Source organism: Passer montanus, unplaced genomic scaffold (genome assembly GCF_014805655.1).
Source record: "Passer montanus isolate IOZ18808 unplaced genomic scaffold, ASM1480565v1 scaffold66, whole genome shotgun sequence".
Classification (NCBI taxonomy): Eukaryota; Metazoa; Chordata; class Aves; order Passeriformes; family Passeridae; genus Passer; species Passer montanus.
Window position 1 is genome coordinate 2488169 of NW_024371704.1, and position 24144 is coordinate 2512312.

The 24144-nt window shown below is 43.3% G+C and overlaps 2 protein-coding genes across 10 annotated transcripts in view; one reads left to right on the forward strand and one right to left on the reverse strand.

Annotated features, from left to right (window-relative positions):
• KANSL1L (KAT8 regulatory NSL complex subunit 1 like) overlaps positions 1 to 18529 on the forward strand; it is a 63475-nt gene extending 44946 nt beyond the window's left edge. For 5 of the 7 annotated variants that reach the window (XM_039728784.1, XM_039728788.1, XM_039728785.1 and 2 more), the window contains 9 exons: positions 24 to 183; positions 3502 to 3612; positions 3987 to 4121; positions 6450 to 6574; positions 7146 to 7270; positions 8110 to 8164; positions 13487 to 13599; positions 15206 to 15359; positions 15955 to 18529. In XM_039728784.1, the coding sequence (XP_039584718.1) occupies positions 24 to 183; positions 3502 to 3612; positions 3987 to 4121; positions 6450 to 6574; positions 7146 to 7270; positions 8110 to 8164; positions 13487 to 13599; positions 15206 to 15359; positions 15955 to 16203 (1227 nt within the window). In that variant the 3' untranslated portion in view covers positions 16204 to 18529. Of the gene's footprint in view, positions 1 to 23; positions 184 to 3501; positions 3613 to 3986; positions 4122 to 6449; positions 6575 to 7145; positions 7271 to 8109; positions 8165 to 13486; positions 13604 to 15205; positions 15360 to 15954 lie in introns of those variants that run through there. The other 2 variants (XR_005629753.1, XM_039728789.1) reach the window with 2 other exon arrangements.
• Positions 18530 to 21206: 2677 nt separating this feature from the next.
• On the reverse strand, positions 21207 to 24097 carry RPE (ribulose-5-phosphate-3-epimerase). Of its 3 annotated transcripts, none has more exons than XM_039728792.1 (6): positions 23757 to 24089; positions 23555 to 23634; positions 23336 to 23475; positions 22634 to 22768; positions 22421 to 22507; positions 21207 to 22063 (listed from the first exon to the last, which is right to left on the reverse strand). In XM_039728792.1, the coding sequence occupies exons 1-6, from the start codon at positions 23951 to 23953 to the stop codon at positions 22052 to 22054; spliced, it is 651 nt and encodes a 216-aa protein (XP_039584726.1). In that variant the 5' UTR covers positions 23954 to 24089; the 3' UTR covers positions 21207 to 22051. The 3 variants fall into 3 exon arrangements, with proteins under 3 accessions (XP_039584726.1, XP_039584724.1, XP_039584727.1); XM_039728790.1 differs by having other exon boundaries at positions 21207 to 22067; positions 23757 to 24082; XM_039728793.1 differs by having other exon boundaries at positions 21838 to 22067; positions 23768 to 24097.
• Between the last annotated feature and the right edge of the window lie 47 nt (positions 24098 to 24144).

Consider the following 24144-nt stretch of genomic DNA (forward strand, 5'->3'; position numbering starts at 1 on the left):
TTTGTTTCTGTGTATTCTTGCAGACCTTTCCATCTAGAGATGCCTCCTTTCCATATAAAACTCAGTTTCCATCTGTGGTGCCAGCCTCCACTTTCAGCAGTGAGTACAGCACAGAATCTAAAATCCTAGATTATGTGCAAGAGCTGGACTCTTCCTTCCATCCAGTCTTATCATTCCCTTCAGGTGAGTAATGCCATGACCTAACAGAGTGCTTGTGCTTGTGACAGCTGTACAGGTTGTGGACTGACTTGTCTTTTCAATGATTTTCAGGACTTAGTTATCTTAACAGAATACTTCACACTGTCAAAATACATGAGTTTAGACTAAATGAAAATCTTTACTTGATCCTGACTTTTGAAACACACCTAGGTTTCTCATACCAGCAATGTGCTTACAGCCTTGAATGACTGGTCATGAGAAAAGGTGTGCTTGGGTGTCTCATGGTGTGTCTGATTGAGTCAGGGTCAGTCCTTTAGAGATGGTGCTTTGCCAACAGAATACCATCGTTATATTGTTTTCATAAGCAACTTTCTGTTCAGGCCCTTTGGACTAGGTCTAAAAAACTTTATTTAGGTTTTCTAATTATTTTTGTGACAGTCATCCTTTTTTATTACCTTTGAAGTTTTATGGTTTCTTGTCATCTGATCTTTTAGTCTTTTTGGACAGTAATGTAGAGGATGTTGTCTGTGACTCAGCCCTGAAATTAGTGCAGGTGCAACTTGGCAGTACTTGGGACTTCAAAATAACAGCCTAAATGCTGTTACCAGCAGAAGGGATTGAATTTTTGTGGGATTTTTTTGTTTTGGGAAAAACCTATTTTTACTGACCAGTACAGGAATTATGTTGCTCTTTGTTGTGGGGGGGACACTTCTTTGCCACAGAATAATTCTGGAGATGAGGCTGAGACTTCCATGGAACTTTTTGACTCTTTAATCAAGTCCACTGTCTTCCCAGAATGACAGAGTAGACACTGCAGCCTTGTATAAAAAAGTCAGGAATTAATAAAGGCTTGGTTTTGGAGAATTTGTCACTGGCCTGTAGAGAAGACCCAAGTGTGGACATGGAATCCAGAGAAAGCCTCAGCTCTGGCAGTTTGCATCCCATGCATGGGTTAAAGAGGAGATTATTGTAGGAGCAGATAGGAGAAATGGAACAATCACTTCAAGAGTGCAACAGCAAACATCCCAGTCAGCAGAACTCTGTTGTGGACAGAAAAACACCACCTAAATCTTTCTTCTTTTACACATACTATCACATCCCCTGTGACTCTGGCAGCACAGCTGGACCCCAGGGGTTTAGACATCTGTTCAAGGAAGGTCTGTGGCCCTTTTGTTCATTATTACCTCCCTGTTTAAGGAGACTGGGCTGTGTAGCAAGAACATGGAGCTTTTGTTTTCTCAAAAAAAGCTTTGTCATCATAAAAAGCCTAAAAAGCCTTGGACTGTGCTGTGGCTACTGTTGGACACTTTGCCAGGATGGAGGAGGAAAAATGTTTTTAGCTTCATTCCAGTATCAAGAAAATATTTCTTAAGGAATATTTGTTCTCTTTTCCAGGAGCCTTGCTAATAATAGTTGAGACAGGGAAGAAGTACTAGAGCTGCTATCTCCTGTTCAAATGCAGCCCTCACATTTGAGGGATTCATGCTTTACTTTGTGCACCTTGCTGTCTCTACCTCCTCATGAAGACAAGTCTATTTGACATTTTCTTTCATGTGAAAGCATTATTGTGAATAAATGCATGGTAGAAATTTTCCAAGTTGTAGCCTACTTCCATTTCATTTTTCCTTTGCAGATTTCTTGGTTATCCCCTTCCAGAGCAATAGCTTCTCTTAAAATACTGCTTGTGCTGTGCCCACATCTTTATATATAAAAATTGTCAGCAGAGTAAAAGAAAAGGGTTTTGCATTCATTTTCTCTGTATGTTAAAAATACATTGTTTCATTTTGGAACTCTGGGAATTTGGGTTTTTTTGTGTGTATGCGTGCAAGAAGGGATTCAAGTTCAAGACTCAGATGTTCTCTCTCCTTGGTTTTTCATGTGGTTTCCTTTAAAGGTGAACCATAATTTGCAGACAATCTGGTAAATAGTGCAGTGGGACTGGCTCATAGTGTGCTCTCTTCTGGAAGCATAATTGTCTCTGTGTCTAAGTCTTTCTTTCACAAATTTCAAATTACCAAGGATCTTGACTAAATATATGTCAGTGGTTGCAGTATTGCTTTAACATAACAGCACCTCCTTCAACTTGCACCTTGATAAATGGAAAATTGTAGTTTGTATCTAGGAAGTTTGGGTTTCTGGTATTTCTGCACCTAGGCTGTGGATTGATTGAAACAAGCACTCCTGCCCTTTCAATGAAGATACAGGATGGTAAAAAATCTGGGTCACCCAGGTGGTTTCCCAGGTTAAAAAACAAAACAAACAAAACCAACACCTAAACAAACAAAAACACACAAAAAACCCCCCAAAACAACAACAAAAACAGCATCAACAAAAAACAACCAAAAGACCAACAAAATTGGAGAAATGTTTTGCTTCTCTCTTTACTTAAATGTTGTGACTAATACACCTTTCAGACCTTCTTTGTTTAACTTGGAAGCAGAGTAGGAAACACAGCAAAAACCTTGGGGTGTTGAGATAAAGCAATCAAGTTAGATCCATATCAAATTGAAAAGAAAATAGTTATTTTTATTTAGCAAAATAATGTTGAAAGTTCTTGTCCTGGCATGCCCTGGATGTAGTTTAATGCCCACCCTTGGGCCTGCCCATACTCCTCTTCTCATTCTGAATGTGCTAGCTGTCAAGCCTACTTATTACATTGACACTTTTTTCAATTACATTTCCCTTCATTTTTGTATTTTTTTTTCCAGAAAGGCTTTTCATGCCTGCCCACAGTCCTCTTCTCATTCTGAATGTGCTAACTGTCAAGCCTACTTATTACATTGACACTTTTTTCAATTACATTTCCCTTCATTTTTGTATTTTTTTTCCAGAAAGGCTTTTCATAGTTTTTTTTAAGCCTCCCTGCCTTACAGCAGTGGGTAGATTCCTGATCACTTGAAATGTTTGGCAGGCGAATTCTGCATCAGAACTCCAATCAGAAAATGAATTACATTGCCCTGCTGTAGACTTTTCCAGGGAGACAGAGAGGGAATGTACCTTAAAAACACTTCTAGGCTCCCAGCAGTAACAAATTCCAAAAGCATTAATGACTTGTACCCAAAAGGCTGAAGCAAAGCCTCTTCACATTACAGGAGAAGTGCACTGTGTGCTCTCTGCTCTGCTGGGTTTTGTGCAGGAGCTGGTCAAGAGGGAAGACCCCAGTCTTACTCTCACTCAATACCCTCCAGAGTCTGTTTCAGTCCTTAGCAGTAGTGCTCACAGATGATGTTGAATGTGATGGGTGAATCAATGCTCCAGTGATGATGCAGAATTCATTGGCTCAGAGGTTGCCATCTTTCTAATACAGATGCTATTCCTTTGGATTTCTGGTTTTTTTATTAGATATTCCTCTTCACATATACTTTGAAACATTATTAAGGAAGGATGACATCAAAGGAGAACCTGCTGATACCTCATCTTTGGGAGGGGACTTTAAAGTATCTGCTGACAATGGTATGTAAAGAAAAATGTTTTAGCTTTTTCATTCATCAGTATTTTCTGCCATGAAGAGGTTCAGTTTATAAACTTGTCACAAAGCAGGTTATCAGAGAAGGTATCTGAATGCTGCTTTAGGTGGAAGAAAAATTTCTTCTCAGACCACAGTGTCAGGTTGTCCCTAATTTGCACTGAGATGATCCCACCAGAGCTGTAGGAGGATACTGCAAGTGGGGGCAGTTTGGACCAGGTGCCTGACTGCAGTCCTGTTATTATTTGGATTCCTATCAGAAGTTTGGGGCTATTATAAATAGTGCAGCAGTTGAGATTTCCTGTACATTGTACCAATGAAAAGTAATTTCTCAACTTGATAAGTGCTTTTTCTGTTACAGACTACAATCCACATGTTTCTGTCAAACAATGGAGCAGTGGCTGTTTGTCTAATTCCAAATCTCAGTTGGTGTTGGGAACACCTGACCAGCTATCAGAAGGAAGAAAGAAAAGACATCTAAGTGAGACAGCAGTAGGTAAGAGAAAAATAGCATTGCAAGAGACTACAACATCTTTTAAAATATGTACTGTGTGAATATCACTGGGCTCTGAGAATTGAGTTGTCTCCAAAAAGGATACTGTTATGAAACTTACAAAGAAACAGCCTTAGAACACCGTGAAAATAATTTGCTATTTTAAAGCATAGTAATCATCTTTCTTCTTAAGTGTACATAGAGAATGAGACAAGCTGCTATATTTTATTTTTGGAGTACTCTTAAAGGAAACTGCTCAGCAGTTCAGCTGTGTTCTTCTAATACTGGGTGTCATTCTTAGTACAAAAGGGTTTTTTTAATAGTAGTCAATGAAATAAACATTGCAAAGTTATCTGTTACATCATGTGCCCAATGAAACATTTACTATTCCTGGCATCTTTGTCCACTGTATTTCATTTGTTGTGTACTGTCATTGGTGGCTCTGGATCCCTTCCAGACTTCTAAGAGGACTTGTGGATAGCCAGTTCTTACTGTGTTTTTACCCTTGTTACTGTTCTATTTTAAGCCACTGAATCTCTACTTCAGCACTTGGTAAGTTAATAGAAAGTGCCCTAAAAGTTCTGTAGAATAATGTGATAATTGTAGGGATACAAAATTTATCATACCACTGTTAAGATAAATGGCAGCTTACCTCTCCAGGCTGTTAGAATGTAAAGCCTAACAGATTCTGTTACAGATTCATTTATGTAACTTTAGGAAAACCTTTGGCAAAATTCTTCACAAGACATTTGAAGAAAGTAAGTCACAGAGCAAGAGCATATTTGTTTAAAATTTCCCTTAGGAAAGAATGAAAAAGTATAAATGATCAGCTAACATTGTGGAGAAATTAACTGGTGGTGCATATCCAGTCAAAACTGTAATCTTTCACTAGAGGTGGAGATACAGGAACTACTGCAGAGATGAATTAATAAAAAATTATGATCTAGGATTAAAACAAACCCCAAAACCCACAATCCACAACCCCAAAGCAAGACCACACGAACAATTAGGAGGTCTTAGAAGAGAATAAATTCTGTGTGTGGGCACGCTGAAACTGCTTTGGATTTAGGTGAGGGTTGTCCTTTGAATGCTTCCCCTGGTGCAGTCCAGCCCTGGCTTTGCTGTACAGCCTTCTCTTGCCCTCTGTGCCTGTGTCCAAGGGGGTGCTGTGCCCTGTCCCCTTTCACCACCAGTGATCCTGTTTCCCATGCCACCTGCTCCATTTGCTGGTCCCCAAGAGATGGATGCTGACTTTCTCAGTTTCCCAAAGTGTAGTCATGAACACTGAGATCAACAGCTGGAGTTACTTGGGAGCACTAATAAGAGAGAAAACATCTTGCTGTAAACCTTTTCAAGTTACCATTAGTCTTCTGACAATAGTATTTAGTTTTTTTATAAATGGAACCAAAAAAGCAGTCTTATATCATGAGGATCATCCCAGAGCCAGAAAACTGTTCTGTGGTGCATTCATGAGTAGGAGCACAAGTTCTAGCTTATTAGTGCTATGGGTTTAGTACTACATATTTATTCCTAATTTGGGCTCTGTCTAGGAGAAATTATCCATGAGGAAGGTCAGCCTAATGAACAAGGCCAAAAATAAAAGCTGTGTGCCAGGGAGTGCAGAGCTGCCTGGGAGATGGTAGTTCATTACCTTGACCCAGCCTGTGTAATACAGTCTCTAGGATCAGTCTCACCTCTTTTTCCATGTTGAAATATACTCATTCTTTTTGTTCATTGGTATATTAAGGCTGAGTTCTCCTTTCTTACTGGAAATTAGGTAGAAGGAAAGGAGAACAGGTGGTTAAATTGTGAATCCCTCTAAATACTGCTTATACTGGTACTGGTAAATAGGAATTACAGTTTGTCTGGAGCAATGAATCAGAAGAAACTGCTGTTGGTTTGGAGATCTAAACTGATTTTTTTTGTTACCCTTGCTGCCAGTTTTATCATTTATTAAGGAAGAAACAGCCAGGAGAACTGGTGAGATGCTCCCCAACTGCTGCTGGGGAACAGGGGGAATCTAAATCAGATTGTATTTGCTGTGAGTGTAGTCTGACAGCTCCTGAAAAAAAAAAAGTCAGGATTTGCCCATATGAAGCTGTTTCCATGAGAAGAAATCCTTCCTAGAAAAAGAGGGATGAGTTTCATGGAACAACAATGACAGGATGAATAGCAAATGTTTATTTAGATGGCTTTTTTTAGTATCCAGTAAATTGTAAGTGGCTCACTGTGGGCTTCTAGAAATGACTTTACTATTACTGTGTGGAAAAATTTCTGCAGTCTAATAGCCAACATGCAGTATGTCTTATTTATTGCTGTTTTTTATGACAGGGGAAAGCAGCACTCAGTTTGAGACATTCTCCTTCCAACATGCAGAGCCCGAGTCCCACAGCAGTTTTACTCCCACAAGCAGTGTCAGTGCCATGTCTCGGCCCACTCACAGCACTTCATCACAGGTAAACCAAAAATGTGTCACTGTCTCAACTGAAATATCAACAGAGAGTTATGCAAATTAATACTTATGACCTTTTTTTCTTGGTGCAGCTATATAAAATGGCCTCATGGTACAAATAGAGTCACAAAATTTGTTAAGTCTCAGTTTCCCTATTGAAAACCCTTTGTGCAGAAATACAGGCAAAGTCCCTGGTATATAATTTACTGAGGAGCAGCAGAACTCCAGCTCAGTGTACAGAAACACACTATTTTACTGAAATTAATGGAAAATTCACAACAATATTCAGATTCAGGTCCCATGGTTTTGGTAGGCCTGGTGGTATACTGGTGCTCTGTGAGTTGTCATGTTTTAATGCAGAGTTGAGTTTAAATGTGCATCCCACACAGTTTAGACAGCACACACTCCTTTATTCCCTGGAGTCAATCATCATCAAAGAACACATGAATGAGCACTTTAGAATAGTCTGTTTCCATTAAATTCAGGCTTTCTCCTTGTAAAGTTCTAATGTTTCTCTGCTAAAATGTATTTCCTATGACTTGAGGTGATTCTCTTGTGTTGATTTTATTATTCAGCATAACTCCAGGAGGAGGTTGAGAAGTGAGAGCTCCTATGATATAGACAACATTGTTATTCCCATGTCACTGGTGGCACCCTCAAAGCTGGAGAAACTACAGTACAAAGAAATCCTTACTCCAAGGTTTGTTCACAGCCTCTTGAATTGCAACGACGTGAAAAGAAACATGAGAACATTAACTAAAAATATAATTTACATGGAGTTACAAAATGTTACAGTATTAAAGATGATATTTTCATGCACTTGAGTTGTTATCTGTGCATTTCAGTTCATGTGACCAAAGTTGTGGGAAGACTGGACAGCTGATAGCACAGGAGGAATAGTCTGATATGCACAGGGATGTGGCAGATGCACAGACTGGCTAAAAATAGAAGTGGATTTATATCATCTTAATTGTAGTTATGGCCTTTAATATACCTTAATAAGGTACAGCTTAAGGCTGACGAGCTCTTGAACAGTTTTTTGGAGATTGCTGTCTTTTTTGTGTGTTCATAAGAAAGTAGTAAACTATTTTCTGTGAATTAACAGAAATGGATTTAGTTGGTTTTTTTTAGTTTAGCCATTCTGATACAGTAGAATAAGCTTATTTCTTTCCATACCATGTAGGCCTACAATCATGATTCTAGAGACCTTTTTCTCCTTTGTTTTAGAAAAAGAACATCTTTAGATTTCAAAACCAGGGTAATTGATCTTCCCTGCTTACTTCAGTGTCTTAGTAGCTAGCACATTGCCTGCAGTGTTAAATGTACTTGTTCTGTACTTTAAATCCATAATATGTATTTGCTTTTTTTTTTTTTGCTTTGTCTTTTAAGTTGAAAAATATTATTAAAACTGTATTGGATATTAAAGACTGTGTTAGGAAAAGGAAAGGTTAGATACCTTGTTGGGAAAGGAACATTTAAATTCATCCATCTGTTATCAGCACCTTAAACTTAATTTGATTTTCCTTGTCTTATTTCTAGCTGGAGAGTTGTTGAACTTCAACCTTTAGAAAAATCTCAAACAGATGAAGAAGAGGTAGGCTGTATTTTAATTAAACCATTAGGTTTATTTAAAGTAGATACAATATATAATTGGGGTAATTGGTATATTCTTTCTGAAAACACCAACTTCATACAAATCCCAGTAAGTTTCAAGTTTCAAAAATAAAGTATTGAGTATCAAATTGTCCCTACAGTGGGAGATAGAAATGGAGGTATACCATTAATATTCCTTGTTCATTGTTTATGTGGCTCTGGTGCCCCTTGCTGCTGCACAGGCAGTGCTCCTGAAGGGTCCCTTGGCTCAGGCTGTGCCACCCTGCTCCTGAGCCCTGTAATGCTGCCTGTCCTCGTGTGACTGTCTCCTGGGGCCACCAGTGCTGTCCCTCCCTCTCACCCTCTCTTCCATGGCCACTTCCCATGGCATGTTGCTCTTTGGTAATCAGGAGTCTTGCCTGTGGGTCCAGCAAGTTTCTTCAGTTTTCTTTTCAGTATTTTTTTCCTGCAATCCTCCTGTTGGGACCAAACTTTTCTGCATTGTCATTTCAGCATTTCCTGCCTGCCTGTTGAGCTAAGTTTGCAAATCATAGGCTGGTTTTTGCTTCCTCCAGACATAAGAATCTACCTTTTTCCTCAGGGAATGTCCATGGACTTTGAAGCTGGGGGTCCCTTTCTCCCCTAATCAGGGGTTTGAGGCATTTCCTAACTTTGGGGTGAATGTGCCAGCAAGTCTGGTCTGTAGGCTGATTTTCTGTCCTTCCAATCTTTTTGTGGCCTCTTTTCCAGAAACCTGTCAATTTTTATGTCCTTTGAACATCTTTAATCTCCCTCCAGTCTCTGCCACTGTTGCAAATTGTAACTGTAGGACTTGTATTTCTGCCTTTATCCACAATATCTGTTCTTGAGCTGCTATTTGAGAGAATGTCTACAGCAGAGGTTAAGTTGCTATAGCAGTAGAAAAAGATGGCATTTAGGTAGCAGTGCAGATTACATTAATTACTACAGTAAACAGATCATTATGTCACTCTCCTGGGGTAGAAAATACAGCCTCCACAAAAGCACAAATTCCGTAGAGGTTTATAGGTCTGTAGCTACCTGCTCCATCACCTGTCCTTTAGGAGAACATCACAGTCTCAACTCCTTACCTGGTGTAGTTTCACTTATCTGGCAGCATACTCTTGGGCTAGAAGGAAGAGAAAAGCTTACTCTGTTCCTGCCTTTTCCAATGAGCAATTGAGAAATTCCTGTGAAGTCTGTGGTCAAATTTATGTCACTTCCACCCACTCTTCTGGGTTAGTACCCTCCCAGCCAGCAGGAAGCATGCCTGTCCTTCCTTTGTACCAAGAAGGTCAAATTCCACACACAGGAGAACACTCCTGCAAGGATATTTAATTAAACCATTTGGAGAATAACTAATAAAGGCAGCAAGGGCACTGTGTCCCTTGAGCATCTACTGTTCATTGCTGTCTTCATCCTGCTGTCTGGGAGGAGTGAAGAATTGCAACAGTGATTTGCATTCAGGGCTTCAAGGAGCTTGCATGGAATCAGTGGATTTCTTGTTCAGATTTCAGATCCCATAAAGAAGACTTGTCTTGTGTTTTTAGTGTATTTTGCTGCAGGGACTTCAAGGTTTCTCTCTGAAGTTCATGGCTAATGTCTGAATTAGTAGCCCACCCAGTACATTTGTGTTTGGCATGACTCTCAATCCTGTATGATTCATCCTCTGGCCAGGAAATAACTTGAGTTAACAATGCAGCAGCTTTGCCTCCTGCTGTGGCCCACTGCTTCTGTATCATCTGTCAGCCACTGGGTGGAATGAGGGGGAGAGATGCCAGACAGAGAAAAATGCTAATGATCTTGTTTGTGTAAATCATCCTTTGAGTTCCCCCCTTTCGTTTGGGATCTTGTTAATTAGTTTGGATGTTTTTCAGAGCACTGAGAAAAGGTGATAGATCATAATTCTTCAACTGCCTCTAGCTTTGAGCTGAGTTAAATTTGCTTGTGGAAAGACATGAGGAAACAGCACCATTACCTGCACTCATGCTCTGACACTCTTGAAATTCCTCCATATGCTAAAGTCAAGGCAAGCTTTAGTAGGTCATTCACATAACACAAGGGAAGGCAAAATATACTTTCTGCTTTTATATAAAATGCCCTTTTTCTCTATTTCACTGCATAGTAGCCTGTGGTGGTGCTGGAAATGATTTAAAGTTTTTTGTGGTACTACATAATAGTTTATTTACTTCTCTATCTTCTCCATAGCTAAATTTGAAACTTCAGAGTTGTCCTTGTGTCAAGCAGTAGTCAGGGATTTCTGCCACTGGATAACTTTTTTCTTCTTAATCTTCATTGTCTTTGTTGTCTTAATATTTGTCTTCTCTGTCTTCTTCATTTAGAGGCTTTCAGTGCAACAACCCATATCCAAGTAATAGACCTGCATCCAGCATTTACTAAGTTACAAATAAATGTGAGGTCCCCAGTTTGTCATGCTCCACGTGAGCCACACTTCCAAGGATGGGAACTCAGCACTTTCTGGGAGTCAGGCCTCTTCATTGAGCCTTTGAGAACAAAAAGCTTACCTTTTATGGGTGCTTTTTTGTTTCTGGAAATTTTGCCTTATAAGAACAAAACTGGCAATGCAAAAGTTAATCTACTATCTATGTCTGCTCTATTACTTGTTCTAAAAATACTTTCTGGAAACAGAACATTTGAGTTTCCTGGTTTGCATGTATGAATTTGCAGTGTTATTGCTTTAAGGCATGGGAGGGTGTGGCTCAGGTTTTCCTGTTTTGTTTTGGTTTTAATTTGTTTTGTCCAGGTTAAAGCTTCTGGAAAGGCTTAGTTGTAACGTTCAAGTTTATTTTGTAGTTGTTTTAGTAATGACAAATTCTTTGGGGTAATTCCTTGTGCAATTAGTTTTGCATAAGTGTTTTCATGGCCTATGACTCAGAGTTTCTTGTGGAGCCAAAGAGTGAAACACAGATTTTGTTGTTTTGAGAACCTTTCAGAAATATTCCTGGTGCTATTCAACATTCATGCACAGTATGTTGCAGTGTCATGGGGGAATCCAAAGCTTAGTTTTCTGTGAGTGAAATCATTAGACATGGCTCACAAACAGGCCTTCCCCACAGCCTTTTCTCTCAACATCCCTGCCAGATCCATCCACTGAGGAATGACACTTCTTTTGTCCTTTTTCAAACTAACCTTGCTGAGGAAAAACCACCAAATCTCTCCTGTTACAGAACTTTAAATTAATCTAAAGTTGTGGGAGGAAATGTTGGGGAGTGGCAGAGGCTGTAATGAACCGAGTAAAGACCTTTTATTCTGATGTCATGAAATTTTTATCCATAGAACAGATAATAATTTTTAAATAAGAAAATGTACTGTTCAAAAGAATAGGGTAGAACTCTTTTTAAATAAACAAGTGGTTAAATATGCTATCACCAGCTATGGAAAACAAACAAGGCTTATTTCTGTATTTTCCAAAACTCTTCACTTGGAGAGGAACACAGACTTTGATTTTGAATGGAAACTTGTTAAAAATGAAATCTCTTCCCAGCATGAAAAGTTTTGGCAATGTGCTAAGAAAAGTATTTTCAAATTCCTAAGTTTTTCTTTCTAAATTATCTTTTGTTTCCACTTCAAAGGAAATCTGAGCACAGAAAAACCCTGAATTTCCCCCAAGGGAATAACACTTTTGTAGTTCATAAAATTCTCACTTTCATGCTATACATCATTGACCTTGGAAAGACAGAATGTGAACTGAGATGTAGCCCTGTTTGGATGCTCTCCAAGTGACAGAGCTGGTGAATTTCAGAGAGAGGAGGAAACCCATTAAATTCACTTGCGTGAAAGGAAACCAGCAGCTAACAAAGTGGTTTGTGTTTAACATAAATAAATAAAAGCAATGAAGGAGCCTTCAGCAAGGAGTGATGAGATGAGCAAACTAAGCAGCCTGTTTGTCTGAAGGTTCCTGTCCAGTGCTGAGCTCAGGAGGACCTGGGCAGCCACAGTTCTGCAAATGGGTCCTGTGTCTGATTCCAATCAAATGAAGCCTTTGGGATCACACTGATTGGTTGTGATACTTTGTCATTGTACCTCTAATGGCTGTGAACCACCTCAGTGCTGAGACACTTAATTTGGGGATGGCTTCTACAGAAACACCAAGTGGAGCACTGCCAGGGTCTCTTTGGCACTGCAGGGAGCACTGTGCATTTGGTTCTCTATTTTATAGGCTCAGTTGGAAGATAAATGCTGTTACTTGTACAACACCACTGAGGATTTTACTTTAGAAAAAAAAAAAGGCAGTTTATTTTCCATTACCCCTCCTAATTATTAGTATAATTCTTGTCTAGGACTGATCTGGCAGTGCAGCTTCAAAGCTCCTATGACCAGGAATTGTTCTTTCCAAGAATTTCTCAGCTTTTGAGTTGGGACTAGCTGGCATAAAATCCATGGCTGCAGCATTCAAATGTTCCTGCCAACCTCAGCTTTTTAGGTGAACTTTGAATGGTTTGGAGCACTTTGAAACAACAGTGAGCTGTACTGGAGGGATCCAGCCAAGAACTCCCCCTGCCATCAGGGGAGTGAGGGGGAGGAGCAGCAAAGTTGCTCCTCAGCCAGCCCTGGCTAAGGAACAAACTTCCTGGTGTGTTGCCATCAGAGAAACACGGATGGCACTTTCACAGTGAAAGTTGGTGTGCAATCTTTTACCTAAAAATCTGGCTCTTGTTTTACTAGAGCAGGTAAAGTACTTGCATTAGGGCTGGTTTAAACTCACTTGGGATCATGCAAACCATTGGGTAAGAAATAGTATCTTCAAAGCAGAAGCCATTTTCTGCTTGGTTTCACAGCAGGAATGTGGCACCTCAGGTTCACCGAGTTCCCCTCCATGGAGTTATCAAAGTCCTTGGTGATCTCAAACCTATTTCTTAGTGCTTAAAGAGCACTTGCCAAATCCTGCTGCCTCCCAGCCTCCTTCTAAAGCAGTCTCTGGTAACTGTTGGAATTTTTGCTTGTCTTCATTATGTACTTTTAGTATTGCCTTCATTTGCAAATGAATACTCATCCTCTAAATTTTCTGCCTCTCACCACAGAGAAAAATGTGTTAGTTGCATGGAGCGGGTATAACATGGAGGGGATCAACCACAGAGCTGTAAAGAAAAAAAGCTAAAATGACAGCATCCCATACACCAGAGCTCTCATAAAGTGAACGGTGTAAATGTGCCTTTGAAGTGAAAGCATGCATTGTGTTTCCTCTCCTTGTTTGTTGAATAGACCTTTGCAGAATTACGTATAATAGTGGCTGGTGGTGTTTTCAGGAATGCTGACACTGACAGCTCTCCTTGTCTCCTTCCAGGTAGAAGACCTGTCAGACAAAGCCTTTTCCTGGCGCCACAGCAAGTACGAGGAGCGAGAGCGCGCGAGGTGGTCGCTGTGGGAGCAGAGCCGCTGGCCCAGGAGGAACAGCAGGCAGGTGTATTGGCTTTGATGAGAGCCTTCCTATTGAACCTGGCGTGGGTTGTGGTTCAGAGTGGCAGAAATGCTGTCACAGGAGTTGGAAAATGAGGGCATTCATTAATTAATTCATCAGGGACAGGACCAGGTACGTTGAACTTTGTGGGTGGTAGGGGAAAGCGGTGCTGAGGCATGCATTCTTACAGAAATGGGGCATGTTAGTGACCTGGCATTACTAAACAAATATCTTCCTCCCTCTCTGAACACAGAGCTCTGCTAGACTGTGCCACTCCCAGTTACTATGACTTTAGCCACCCAGTGTATCACAAGTCCTTCTTCACTCACCTGACTCAGATGAAACTCCATGGTGTTCAGAGATGTGTTACTGAAGGGTCCTGGCTGTGCCAGGGGCTACACTTAGAAAGTCATTGTGTGAATGGTTCATTCTCACAGGCTTGCCATCTGGTGCAGAACTCATCAGATTTAAATATAACCACTAAAAGTCTTGCAAAAAGTAGTGTATATCAGAGCAAACGTTGTAAAGCTGCATCTGCAGTTTGGCCCTGAGAAAATAATTCTCATAAATGAGTTCACAATCTGCCAGGGCAAAAAGCAGCCTATAAATGTTGGAATAACTTTTTATGGTATTTACCATATACTTGTGTCTACTCTTGTCTGAAAGTGAACCATGACACTAGCAATAAATAGTCAAAGATAACTTTTTTAAATGAGGGATAAAAATAGAGCTAAGCCATATTGAGGAACTTTATTTTAAGCAATTTTGAACATAAAACCTCCCAACTTTAGAAAGTGTACTGAAAAATAAAAAGTTCTGTATGTACCTTAATTTTGAAACTGAACTCCTTGGTAAAATCTTAATGCTGTTTGAATTCAGAAGTAAACTTGCTCATTGACATGAGCAAGGTCAGGATTCCACCTGGCATTTCAGATGCACGCCACTATTTTTTATCTAGTTTAAATTTCTGTTAAAAGTAAGGTCAACATTTTTAATCTTACTACATTTTTAATTGCTTTGCACTTGAGTCCAGAGCAGAAGTGGTATGGGGGAGCCCAAGGACTTGTCTCTTGAGTTGCACTTGGCACAGTGCTGACAGTGCAGCTTGGACCCCACAGGCTCCTGTGGGTGAGCCCCTCTCCTGAGGGGAACAACCTGTGGCTCACTGATTTCTGTTGTCCAAGGGGGAGCCCAAGGACTTGTCTCTCAAGTTGCACTTGGCACAATGCAGCTTGGACCCCACGGCTCCTGTGGGTGAGGCCCCTCTCCTGAGGGGAACAACCTGTGGCTCACTGATTTCTGTTTTCCAAAATCACAGTTCTGGTGAGCATGTGGAGCAAGATACATTAACTAGGTGTCTGCAGCCAGGGTGTGCCTGTCCACCCATTCTATCCATTTAGTTCCTCCACACAGTGCTTTGCTTTGGCTCCAGCCAGCAAGATCCAGAACCACACCAGTTTTCCTCTGCTCTTTTGGTTTAAGCAAGCAGAATGGAGGTACCATGTATGGAAAAACTGAACACTTTGAAAAGAAAATATGAACTGCTCATGGCAATGTGAAAGGTCAGGGAGTAGCTCTTAAAACTCATTTCTAATTCTGCACTAGATCTTACAGCAAAAATGCTGATGGACGACACAGCCAGGACGTGGTACAGAAAGACCATTGCTCTGCTGACCCTGCTCCTGACCCAGCTTTGGAAGCCCACAGCTCTGTTTGTTCAGGGATGGCACCACTCTGCAGGGAGAGCCAGGAAGAGAAGGTGGGTGAGCTTCCAATAGCTTCCAGCTCTGGTGAGTTCTGCAGTGACAACAAAGAAACCTGAAGATATTCTCCTGTCTCACTGATCAGAATCTCAGGCTGTCAGACTAGCTGGTGTGCACTGAACATAGCATTACTGTTTAGAACTACACTGCTGTGCTTTGGAAATTAACCCCAGATCTTTCAACAAGTTTCGTTGCTCAATACACATGGCACATGTTATTGAGGCAAATATGGAAGGACTGGGTTCAGGCTGGGGTTTTTTTCAGGGGTGTTGGCCAAGGTTCAAGACAGGCCTGGTCATTAGGGGTCAGGCATCCTGATGGTCTGGCACTGTGGAAAAGAGTTTCCTTGCCTGTTAAGGGTAGGTCTATTATTACTTCAAACCCTTATGCAGCCAGCTTACATCTTGGTGCCTGGCAGTGTTGTATTCTTTATCTGAAGAACCCTGCAAACACTGTAAAGAAAGACACTCGTTTGTTACTTGATAGCACATGATTCTGCACACAGTTAATCAGTTCAGACTCTACTGAAATCCCTTTTTATCCTCTATACTCTTTTTTCACCCTCACTCCTACTCTTCTGCTTCCTTTCAGTCTGGGCTGTGGGAACTTCGAGTTTTTCCACTAAACGATGAAGAGGTAGAAGCTTTACTGTGCCAAGATCAAGTAACGAATCAGACTGAAATGTCAAGTGCAACTTTCCCCAGCAACTCTTCCTGCACTCCAGGCACACCCACTGCTTTGCCAGACAATGGCTGTGCACCAAGAAAACAATCTACCCAAGAGTCAGAAGACTGCAAAAGCATTTGCCTGGGAAGCAACAGTACAAGGAAACAAAGGTGACAGGGAATAATGTGGTTCATTAAGAAAGCCAATTAAGGTGGAGAGGAGTGTAAGGTAAAATCTCTCGTTCACACAGCATATGACAGCACAATTCAAAATCTTTATGTTAGCTGCGTATAATATATTTTCTTTCTTGCTTTGTAACAGGCAGGATAAATCCCAAAGACAACACTTTCTTCTTCCTGAACCCCAAGAGAAAGTAATTATTTCAAGCTGGAAGTCTAATATTCCCAATGTCGGGAGTGGGCGCACATAAATTGCTGGCACCATTCACTTTCTGTTGTCATATTGCCACATTTGTCAATAATCATCCTTTTCTGTTTGTTTGTTTTCAAATGCATATCTGGTTCTAATGGACTCTCTGGTGCAGCAGGAGATGCTGTCTACCTTATCCAACAACTTCAACTGAACACAGAAAAACTACTTGAAAATAGAGGGGATAAGCTTGAGCCTCAGATTATTCTCCTGTGTGGCAGGACCATAGGTCAGAAACCTGTCTCTAACTGCACGTGTAAGGTGAGGGTAGGCGAGAACCAGCAGTTCAAAGCAGGGGATCTGGAAGCCTTGCATCTAGCTTAAGTCATGGCTCTCAGTAGTGCCAGGGCATGTTTCATGGTGAAATCCTCAAGCAATAAGGTAAAGCAGCCACTGCATTGGCACAGCCTGACACAGGGGAAGCAGGGTCTCTGCTTCAGACCTGTGGAGAGGGAGAGACAGGAGAGAGGGGTTGAGCCAAATCAGTGACACAGCCCATAGAATGCTGTGGCTTGGATCATCTTATTTCCTTAGTCCTTCAGTAGCTAATGAGGCTCATAATACTTTGCTTTAATATGTTAAAGTCTTGTTCCAATTTCTGTACAGTGCCTTGTAAGAGTCTCATAAGTGTGCCAACATTTGCTGACTAGCTGGAAAGGAAAAGATGATTGATGTCTTGAAGAGCAATAAAAAAAGCCCCAAAGCTTTCCATTGTGATTCTGGATAGATTTTTCATTTCCCAATGCATGCACAGTGAGAAAACAAAGGCAAGTTGTTTAAAACTTGCATCTGAATAGCATAGCTTGGAATGTATCTGCAATCCCAAGAGGTATTAACAAAGATTAAACATTGAATGTAGGTATAATCCACCAACAGGCAGTTTTTCTGTGTAGGACAGTTGAAGGCAATTTAATAGGAGTCTCTGTTTTTTGTGCAGTTTTCTTCCATGTGTAATATCTGGAATGGCACTGGACAGACGACCCAGTTTTAGTGTCAATTTTTTTTTTTTGGTCAAAATGACAGGAAATACACACTGGGCATATGAAAACAGTTCAGTAAAGTTTCAACACTACATCCTATTGCTACATTGTAGTTTATTGCACATTCTGATTATTTTTTTAAACACTTTTTTAACACTGGTTTGTCTTAAACTTGAATCTTGCCTCAATGTCTGATACAATAATCTTTGATGCAAGGTTGTTTTTTTAATTAAAAGTTATTTCTATATATGTTGTACATAGTCTGAATTTGATGGCTTTTTAGAAGTGCAGAAGTAGCAGCAATACTTCCTCTTGGCACGGAGCCCTGCTTGGCCTGCAGACCCACTGCAGCTTGCTGTGAGGCCAAGAGTCCCTCAGTGCCTCAGTACAGAGGTGTGTCTGCCCTCTCTCTTGTCCTGCATGTGCAGCTGCTTCCAGGAAAAATGTTCTCAAAGGTCAGTGTCTCAGATTTTGCAGGTCTTTTCCATACCCCTGACTACTCCTTAGGAACCTGATCTGACCAGCTCTCACCCAGCTTTGTTGTAAGGTATGGGTTTCCTGTGTTTGATCCCTGGGGCAGAGGGAGGAACTGCTGCACTTTAGGAGAGGGGACAGACAAAGTAACCAGCAGCCAGGCCAGCTGCCTTCCATGTCCTCAAAGTGCTGCCAGGAAGTGGAAATACAATCCAATCTGTTACAGAAGGGCTTTTCTTTACTGGAGGGTGGAAACAGAAGGGTGTTAAACAGCAGGCCAAGCACCCCCCTATATCAGAGGAGCTGGGTTATCCCAGTCTGGTGAGCCTGGGGACCTGCAGAGCATCCCTGCACTGCAGTTCAGGTTCCAGCTGCAGTGCCAAACCATCGTGTGGCTGCAGGGTCAGCCTGGTGTGGGCTGAAGCAGCTGCTGGGCTCCTGGCCCACTGCAGGGGCAGGTAGTGCTCTGAGCAAGGAGAACCCCAGCAGCTGTGTCCCCTCTATGTTCTTGCCACCCCTTGTGGGAACTTGCTATTGCTTCATAAGACAGCAATAAAAAGGGTATTTAGAGAAAGGCTGAGCAGGCCCAAGACAGAAGCAAAATGTCTATTTGGTCATTCCCCCAGTACACTCACTGCAGAAATCTCTTCTCCAGCAGCTGGCCAGGCCTGTGACAGCACACTGTGGCTGCTGGAGGACAGTGTGGTTCTGCTCCTCCTCCCACAGTGCCAGCACAGGGTTGTTCCATGGGTGCTGCACAGGGCTCTGCCAGCACTTGGGCAGGATATGTGGCAGGAACAGGCTGCATTTCACCCATCACCTGCCCACCTCCTGCATCCCTCCAGCTGGCAGGGCCAGGCAAGCAAGGTGGTTCTCAAGAAGCTGCAGACCTGTGCCCTGCCTTTCCTGTCTCCACTCTGTGTCTTGGCCCCAGACAGAGACTCCTGGTTTTCAGCAGCCCTTTCAGTACTGGCACAGGGTTAAACAACTTGCTGACCTCAGCCTGCTTCCAGGAGCAGCCTGTCCTCTCCTTTGTCCCCCTACAAGCAGCTGCAATCAGCACTGGCAGGCTGCTCTACTGCCTGCAGCCCAGGGCCTGGCACAGCTGGGCTTCCAGCTCCAGGCAAGTCACTTTTCCATGAATGCTGGTGTCATGAGGAAGCTATACCTGTTGTGGGAGCAGGCTCAGGGCCAGGCTCATCCTTGAAGCCATAAAATGTGCAGAATCCCCTGCTTGTTTCCATTCCTTTTCAAAGTTTTAAACAGAAAATAAACCCCCAGACAAAACCCAGCCTCTCTTTGGCTGTTAAGCTGTGAAAACAGCTGTTAGTGCTGCTCCTACTGCTGTGGCTGAAGGTATTAAGAGAGTGACTGTGAAAACCAACTTAAAACCTAATGCAGCAAGGCCCCCCCACACATGAAAGTAGGTGTCTGCAGCTGCACAAAGCCATTTTCCATGTGCTTTATTTACCATGTTCAATTGAGGCTTTTTTTTTTAACACCACTTACGTTCTGCTTCCTGCTGCTATGAGGGTTTGAAACGCTTCATCTCTGCATCCAGGATCTTAATGGCATGTAAGTACAAATAAGAATTTTTAAACCCTATTAAAACTAAGCTCTGTGTGTGTCTCCTGCAGTGTTTTATCTCCCTCAGGGCTGTGGGCTGTACCACCCTGTGCAGCATATGTGCAAACCCAGCGTGACTTGGCTCTGTCCAAGTTGTTTTCATCCTGTTTTCCAGTTTCAGAGAGACCTGTGCTGTCAGATCACTCTGGACCACTCTAGGCCACATGCCTCAATACACCAAGCTGTGCTCTCCCTTATTGCTGAATCCGTATCAGAGGATTGCAGCATCTCCTGGGCCTGGGGTTTATTTCAGCCCTGGGGAGAGCATGCAAGCAGCTCTCTGGGTTTTCATATCACACCCAGTTCCAGTCCTGGGACTCAAGGCTTGTTACTGAGTACAGGAGGACAGGCCTAAACAGGCCCCAGAGAGATCACTTCAGTAAATGGACACAGGTGAGAAACTGGAACAGTCTTAAGCATTAAAGAACAAGAATCATTCATCACTGTGATTTCTTGGACATGGTCACTAACAGATTTAACCTTAGAGGTGCAAAAGCTGTTGCAGCAGGAGTCACCTGCATAAACCCACTTGAGTGGGATTCAGACAGAAGCAATTAAGTAATTTTACTTTGTGAGTGTAAGATCTCTCCCACAGGACTCCTAACCCCAAGAGTCAGTGCAAGTGCAAACTTACCATCCTTAAAACAATTACAAAATGGCTACAACCTATGAAGAGAGAACATACCTTCCACAAAGCCTAGTACCATCAATTAACAAGCACAAATTGGATGTCACCCCGAAATTAATTAGGAAAAAAGCAAAAATAGTTTGATTATCCTTTCAATCCGGCTTACACTTAGTATACTACAGCTGTTGTCCTACTGCTTTCAACAGCATGAAAAGCCAGACTGCACATCCTGAACTAGCATTTTCATTTCAGCCTGCATTTTAGCTACCAGAGCCATGACTGTTTGTCCATGCATACACTAAACTCTACACTGGTTCTTTCCAGAAGCATGGATAAGCTACTCTAACACACACCCAACAGCCCTTGGGACTACAGCCTCCATGGCCAAGCTTGCCTTTGGCAAACCTCTTCTGAAATATCTCTCAGTACAGTAGGTCCACACAACTCCATTTTTCTTGTGCTTGTTCCCAAATGGGGTTGCAAGTGGAAACAGGAAGCAACTTTTGTTCACCTAAACCACAATTAACCACACATAAAAAAAAAAAAAGTGGCAGTTCAGCAATTTGAGACACTCTTGTGTAGTGTCTGAACCAGCCCTAGCTCGTGCTGCTCACCAAGGCAGTGCCCCTTGCTGTGGGCACCTCACAGGGCCTGGGCTCCCAGGGGCTGCAGCTGCTGAGCCTCCTGGCCTGGCCCCCCAAGGCAGCAGACTGTCTGCAACCCTTCTGTCATTGCAACTTAAAGGGAAAAATGCCACACAGAATACCATGAAATATTTAAGAGCCAGCAGTGCTAATTAGAGCCATGGGAGACAGGCCTGCCTAAAAATGGCCTGCTCAGTCTTCCTCCAGTGCACTGTAGCTCATCTTTCATGTGCCCAAACAGGCCAGGCCTGTGCACACAGCAAAGGAAGGACTGATGACTGTTTGGTGCCACAAACTGTTTTACAGATCCATCTCCAGGCATTTCAATCTGTATGTCTCTTCAGCAGCTACCCTTTCTGTATGTTACCATCTGAATCATTTATTCAGACACGTGTACAAACCACAGAGATTGTTGCTTTAATACTCCTCAGACGAGTAAAAACTTTTTTCTTGCTGCACATTCTTCTAAGGAATTCCATCAGTTCCAGGAATTTCAGACACAGCTGTCTTAACTGGCTATTTGAAAGGTAAGTGAGGAGATATTCCCCACTTCTGTGATCTGCTAAAGATGCTGCACTGACTTATCTGATGCTGGATTTCTGTAGGAAAAGTACTTCCAGTGCAACAGAGGCAAAGGACAGGAACATTTCTACCATCAGTGGGATTTTTTTAGCCCTCTTAAGCTGCCTTTTCCCTAAACTTACTCCTGAACCCACTTATTTATGACAGTCAGCTTCAAGAACTTAACACACCAAGGAAGGGGTGTTTAATGCAGTAGTGGAAAAAGTTTTGTAGGAATGCACAGATCAAATGACAAAATACAGACAGCAGAAGGCAGTTTGATTAAGAGTCTTCCACAAGAGAGATTCTTGTGGTGATGCTACACTCTTCTAGCAAGCAACAAACTGACTGTAATTCAATCCAGCCAGCATAAGAGGTTGTGCCACAAAATTAGCCTCCACAAAATCAAAGAGACAGGTTCAAACCATTTGATTTCCAACCCTGAAAGACAGCCAGGATGTTTCCCACTGCTGCTTGCTTCATTGCAGTGAAGGAATGCTTCCTCTGTTCAGCAGCAAGAAGTTTCTGTAGTTGGTGTTGGCCAGAGCCTCTGGAACAGGGCTTGGGCAGGTCTCATCGATCCAGGCTGCGCTTCTGGGCTGCTTCTGAGCACACGTTCCTGAGCAGGTTGATCACAGACCTGGGGTCTGCGCTCTTCATGATAGCACTGCCAGACACAATCATATTGGCACCTGCCTGGGGACAGCAGACACTGCTCAGTCACATGGAACACAGCCTGCCTGCAAACTGCTGCGACACAGGTGGTGTACTCCTAACTGCAACCCCAAATCGAGTTCAGACAACACAGCTCTTCCCCAGATTTCTTCATCACATTGCTCCTATTTACGTCAACATAAAAGAAACAAACTTCTTTAGCTTAGGGGAGGCTTCAATAGCCACTATTTTTAAAAAGGTATAAAATTAGACCTAAAAAAGATTTTGATATTAAATGTGTTTTACGGCTCCCTTTGAAAACTAAAAATTTCTCTTAAGCTTTCTTTTCTGGGAGTGACAGTGTCTGAGAATGCTGCTCTGCTGCAACCTCTTACCTCTGCACACTTATGGATGGTGTCAGGCCCCACTCCTCCATCCACTTCTATATCCAGGGAGGGAAACTGTGTCCTGAGCCACTGAACCTGAGCAAACATAAAAGGCTGAGCACTGCCACCCTACAGCTTCTCACACATCTAGACAAGGTTTACTACTCACTACTGTTAATTTGCTTTTAGCTCAATAAATAATGAAAGAGAAACATAGTTTACCTTTGGCATCATGTCTTCCATAAATTTCTGTCCTCCGAACCCAGGTTCTACCGTCATCACCAAAGCCATGTCTATCTGATTGGCCCAAGGTGCCAAGTGTTCAACTGTAGTACCAGGCTTGATGGCCAAGCCAACCTGCAGGAAGGGAAGCCAAATGCAAGTGCATGTCAGGGCAAGACTGGCCTGACCTCAGTACAGATTCCTAGGAAGTAATTACACAACTGTGTAATGGCAGGAAGAACAGGCTTCTTTATTTAAAAATTCCAGATTTTTTTCACTAAAATGAAGACTGACTTCATGCACAGTGTGTTAGAGATGCATGTGCCAATCCTAGGCCCCGGAAGTGGCCACAATGAGTTTTCCATAATATTATGGAATGAAAATACCTCGAGGTGGAAGGAACCTACAAGGCTCGAGGTCAACTCCTGGCCCTGCACAGACACCCCACCAACCTCACCCTGTGACCCAGAGCAGTATGCAAACACTCCTGGAGCTCTGGCAGCCTGGGGGCTGTGACCATTCCCTGGGGAGCCTGTCCAGTGCCTGACCACCCTCTGGGAGGAGTCTTTTCCTGATATCCAGCCCAAACCTCGCCTGACACAGCTGCAGCTCGTTCCCTCGGGTCCTATCCCTGGTGACCGCGGAGAACCGGCCAGCAAGGCAGCTGTTAGTTCAGCAGAGCGCAGTGTGTACTCCCCTCACCTTCATCCCGTTCTCCCGAATGTCCTTTATCAGCGCCCCGGGGTTGTCCGTCGCCTCTAGATGGAAGGTGTACTGGTTCGCACCAGCCACGGCCATGGGCTTCACCCACTGCTCTGGCGCGGCCACCATCATGTGCATGTCTGCAAGGGGACAGCGAGCGGGCAGCGGGGCCGGCTCCCGCCGCCGGGGGGGCAGCGCCCCGCAGCACCCGGCCCTTACCGAAGAACGGCTCCTGGCCCAGCCGCTTGCGCAGGCTCTCCACGACGGGGTGGCCGAAGGTGATGTTCGGGACGAAGTGTCTTGGGGCCGAAGAGAGAGACGCGCCCGCCCGCAGGTTACCCCGTGCGGCCGGGAGGAGCGGGCCGCTCCGCCCGCACCCCGCGCCCCCGGCCCGGCCGCTCCCGCCCGTCCCCGGCGTTACCCGTCCATTACATCCAGGTGCAGGTAGTCGGCCCCGCAGTCCAGCATGCGGCTGCACTCGGCGCCCAGCGCCGCCAGGTCGCTGTTGAGGATGGAGGGACCGATCCGACACCCCGACGCCATGGCTGCGGCCGCGGCTGCTGCCGGGACGGAGGGCGGGCCGGCCGCGCGGGGAGGGCCGGGGCGGTGCCCCGCCATCTTGGGCCGCCGCTCCGCCCGCGCTGAGGCGGCGCCGGCCGCACCCTCCGTGCCAAAATCGCGGAAACAACAATAATAATAACAATAATAGTAGTAATGACCCTTGTGTAGGTGACTTTAAGTTCCCAGCCAGGTGTATTTTGTCGCCCCCCAAGCACAGTTCCAGCCCCGCGCCGGGCCTGCGAGCAGAT

Excerpts from the sequence above, each read along its gene's own strand:
- RPE (XM_039728790.1), bottom strand. The coding sequence starts at position 23,953 with ATGGCGGGGCACCGCCCCGGCCCTCCCCGCGCGGCCGGCCCGCCCTCC. Across the intron at positions 23,635-23,756 it reads CACCTGGATGTAATGGACGG|ACACTTCGTCCCGAACATCA; the intron begins GTAACGCCGGGG and ends TTCGGCCCCAAG. Across the intron at positions 23,476-23,554 it reads GGGCCAGGAGCCGTTCTTCG|ACATGCACATGATGGTGGCC; the intron begins GTAAGGGCCGGG and ends GTCCCCTTGCAG.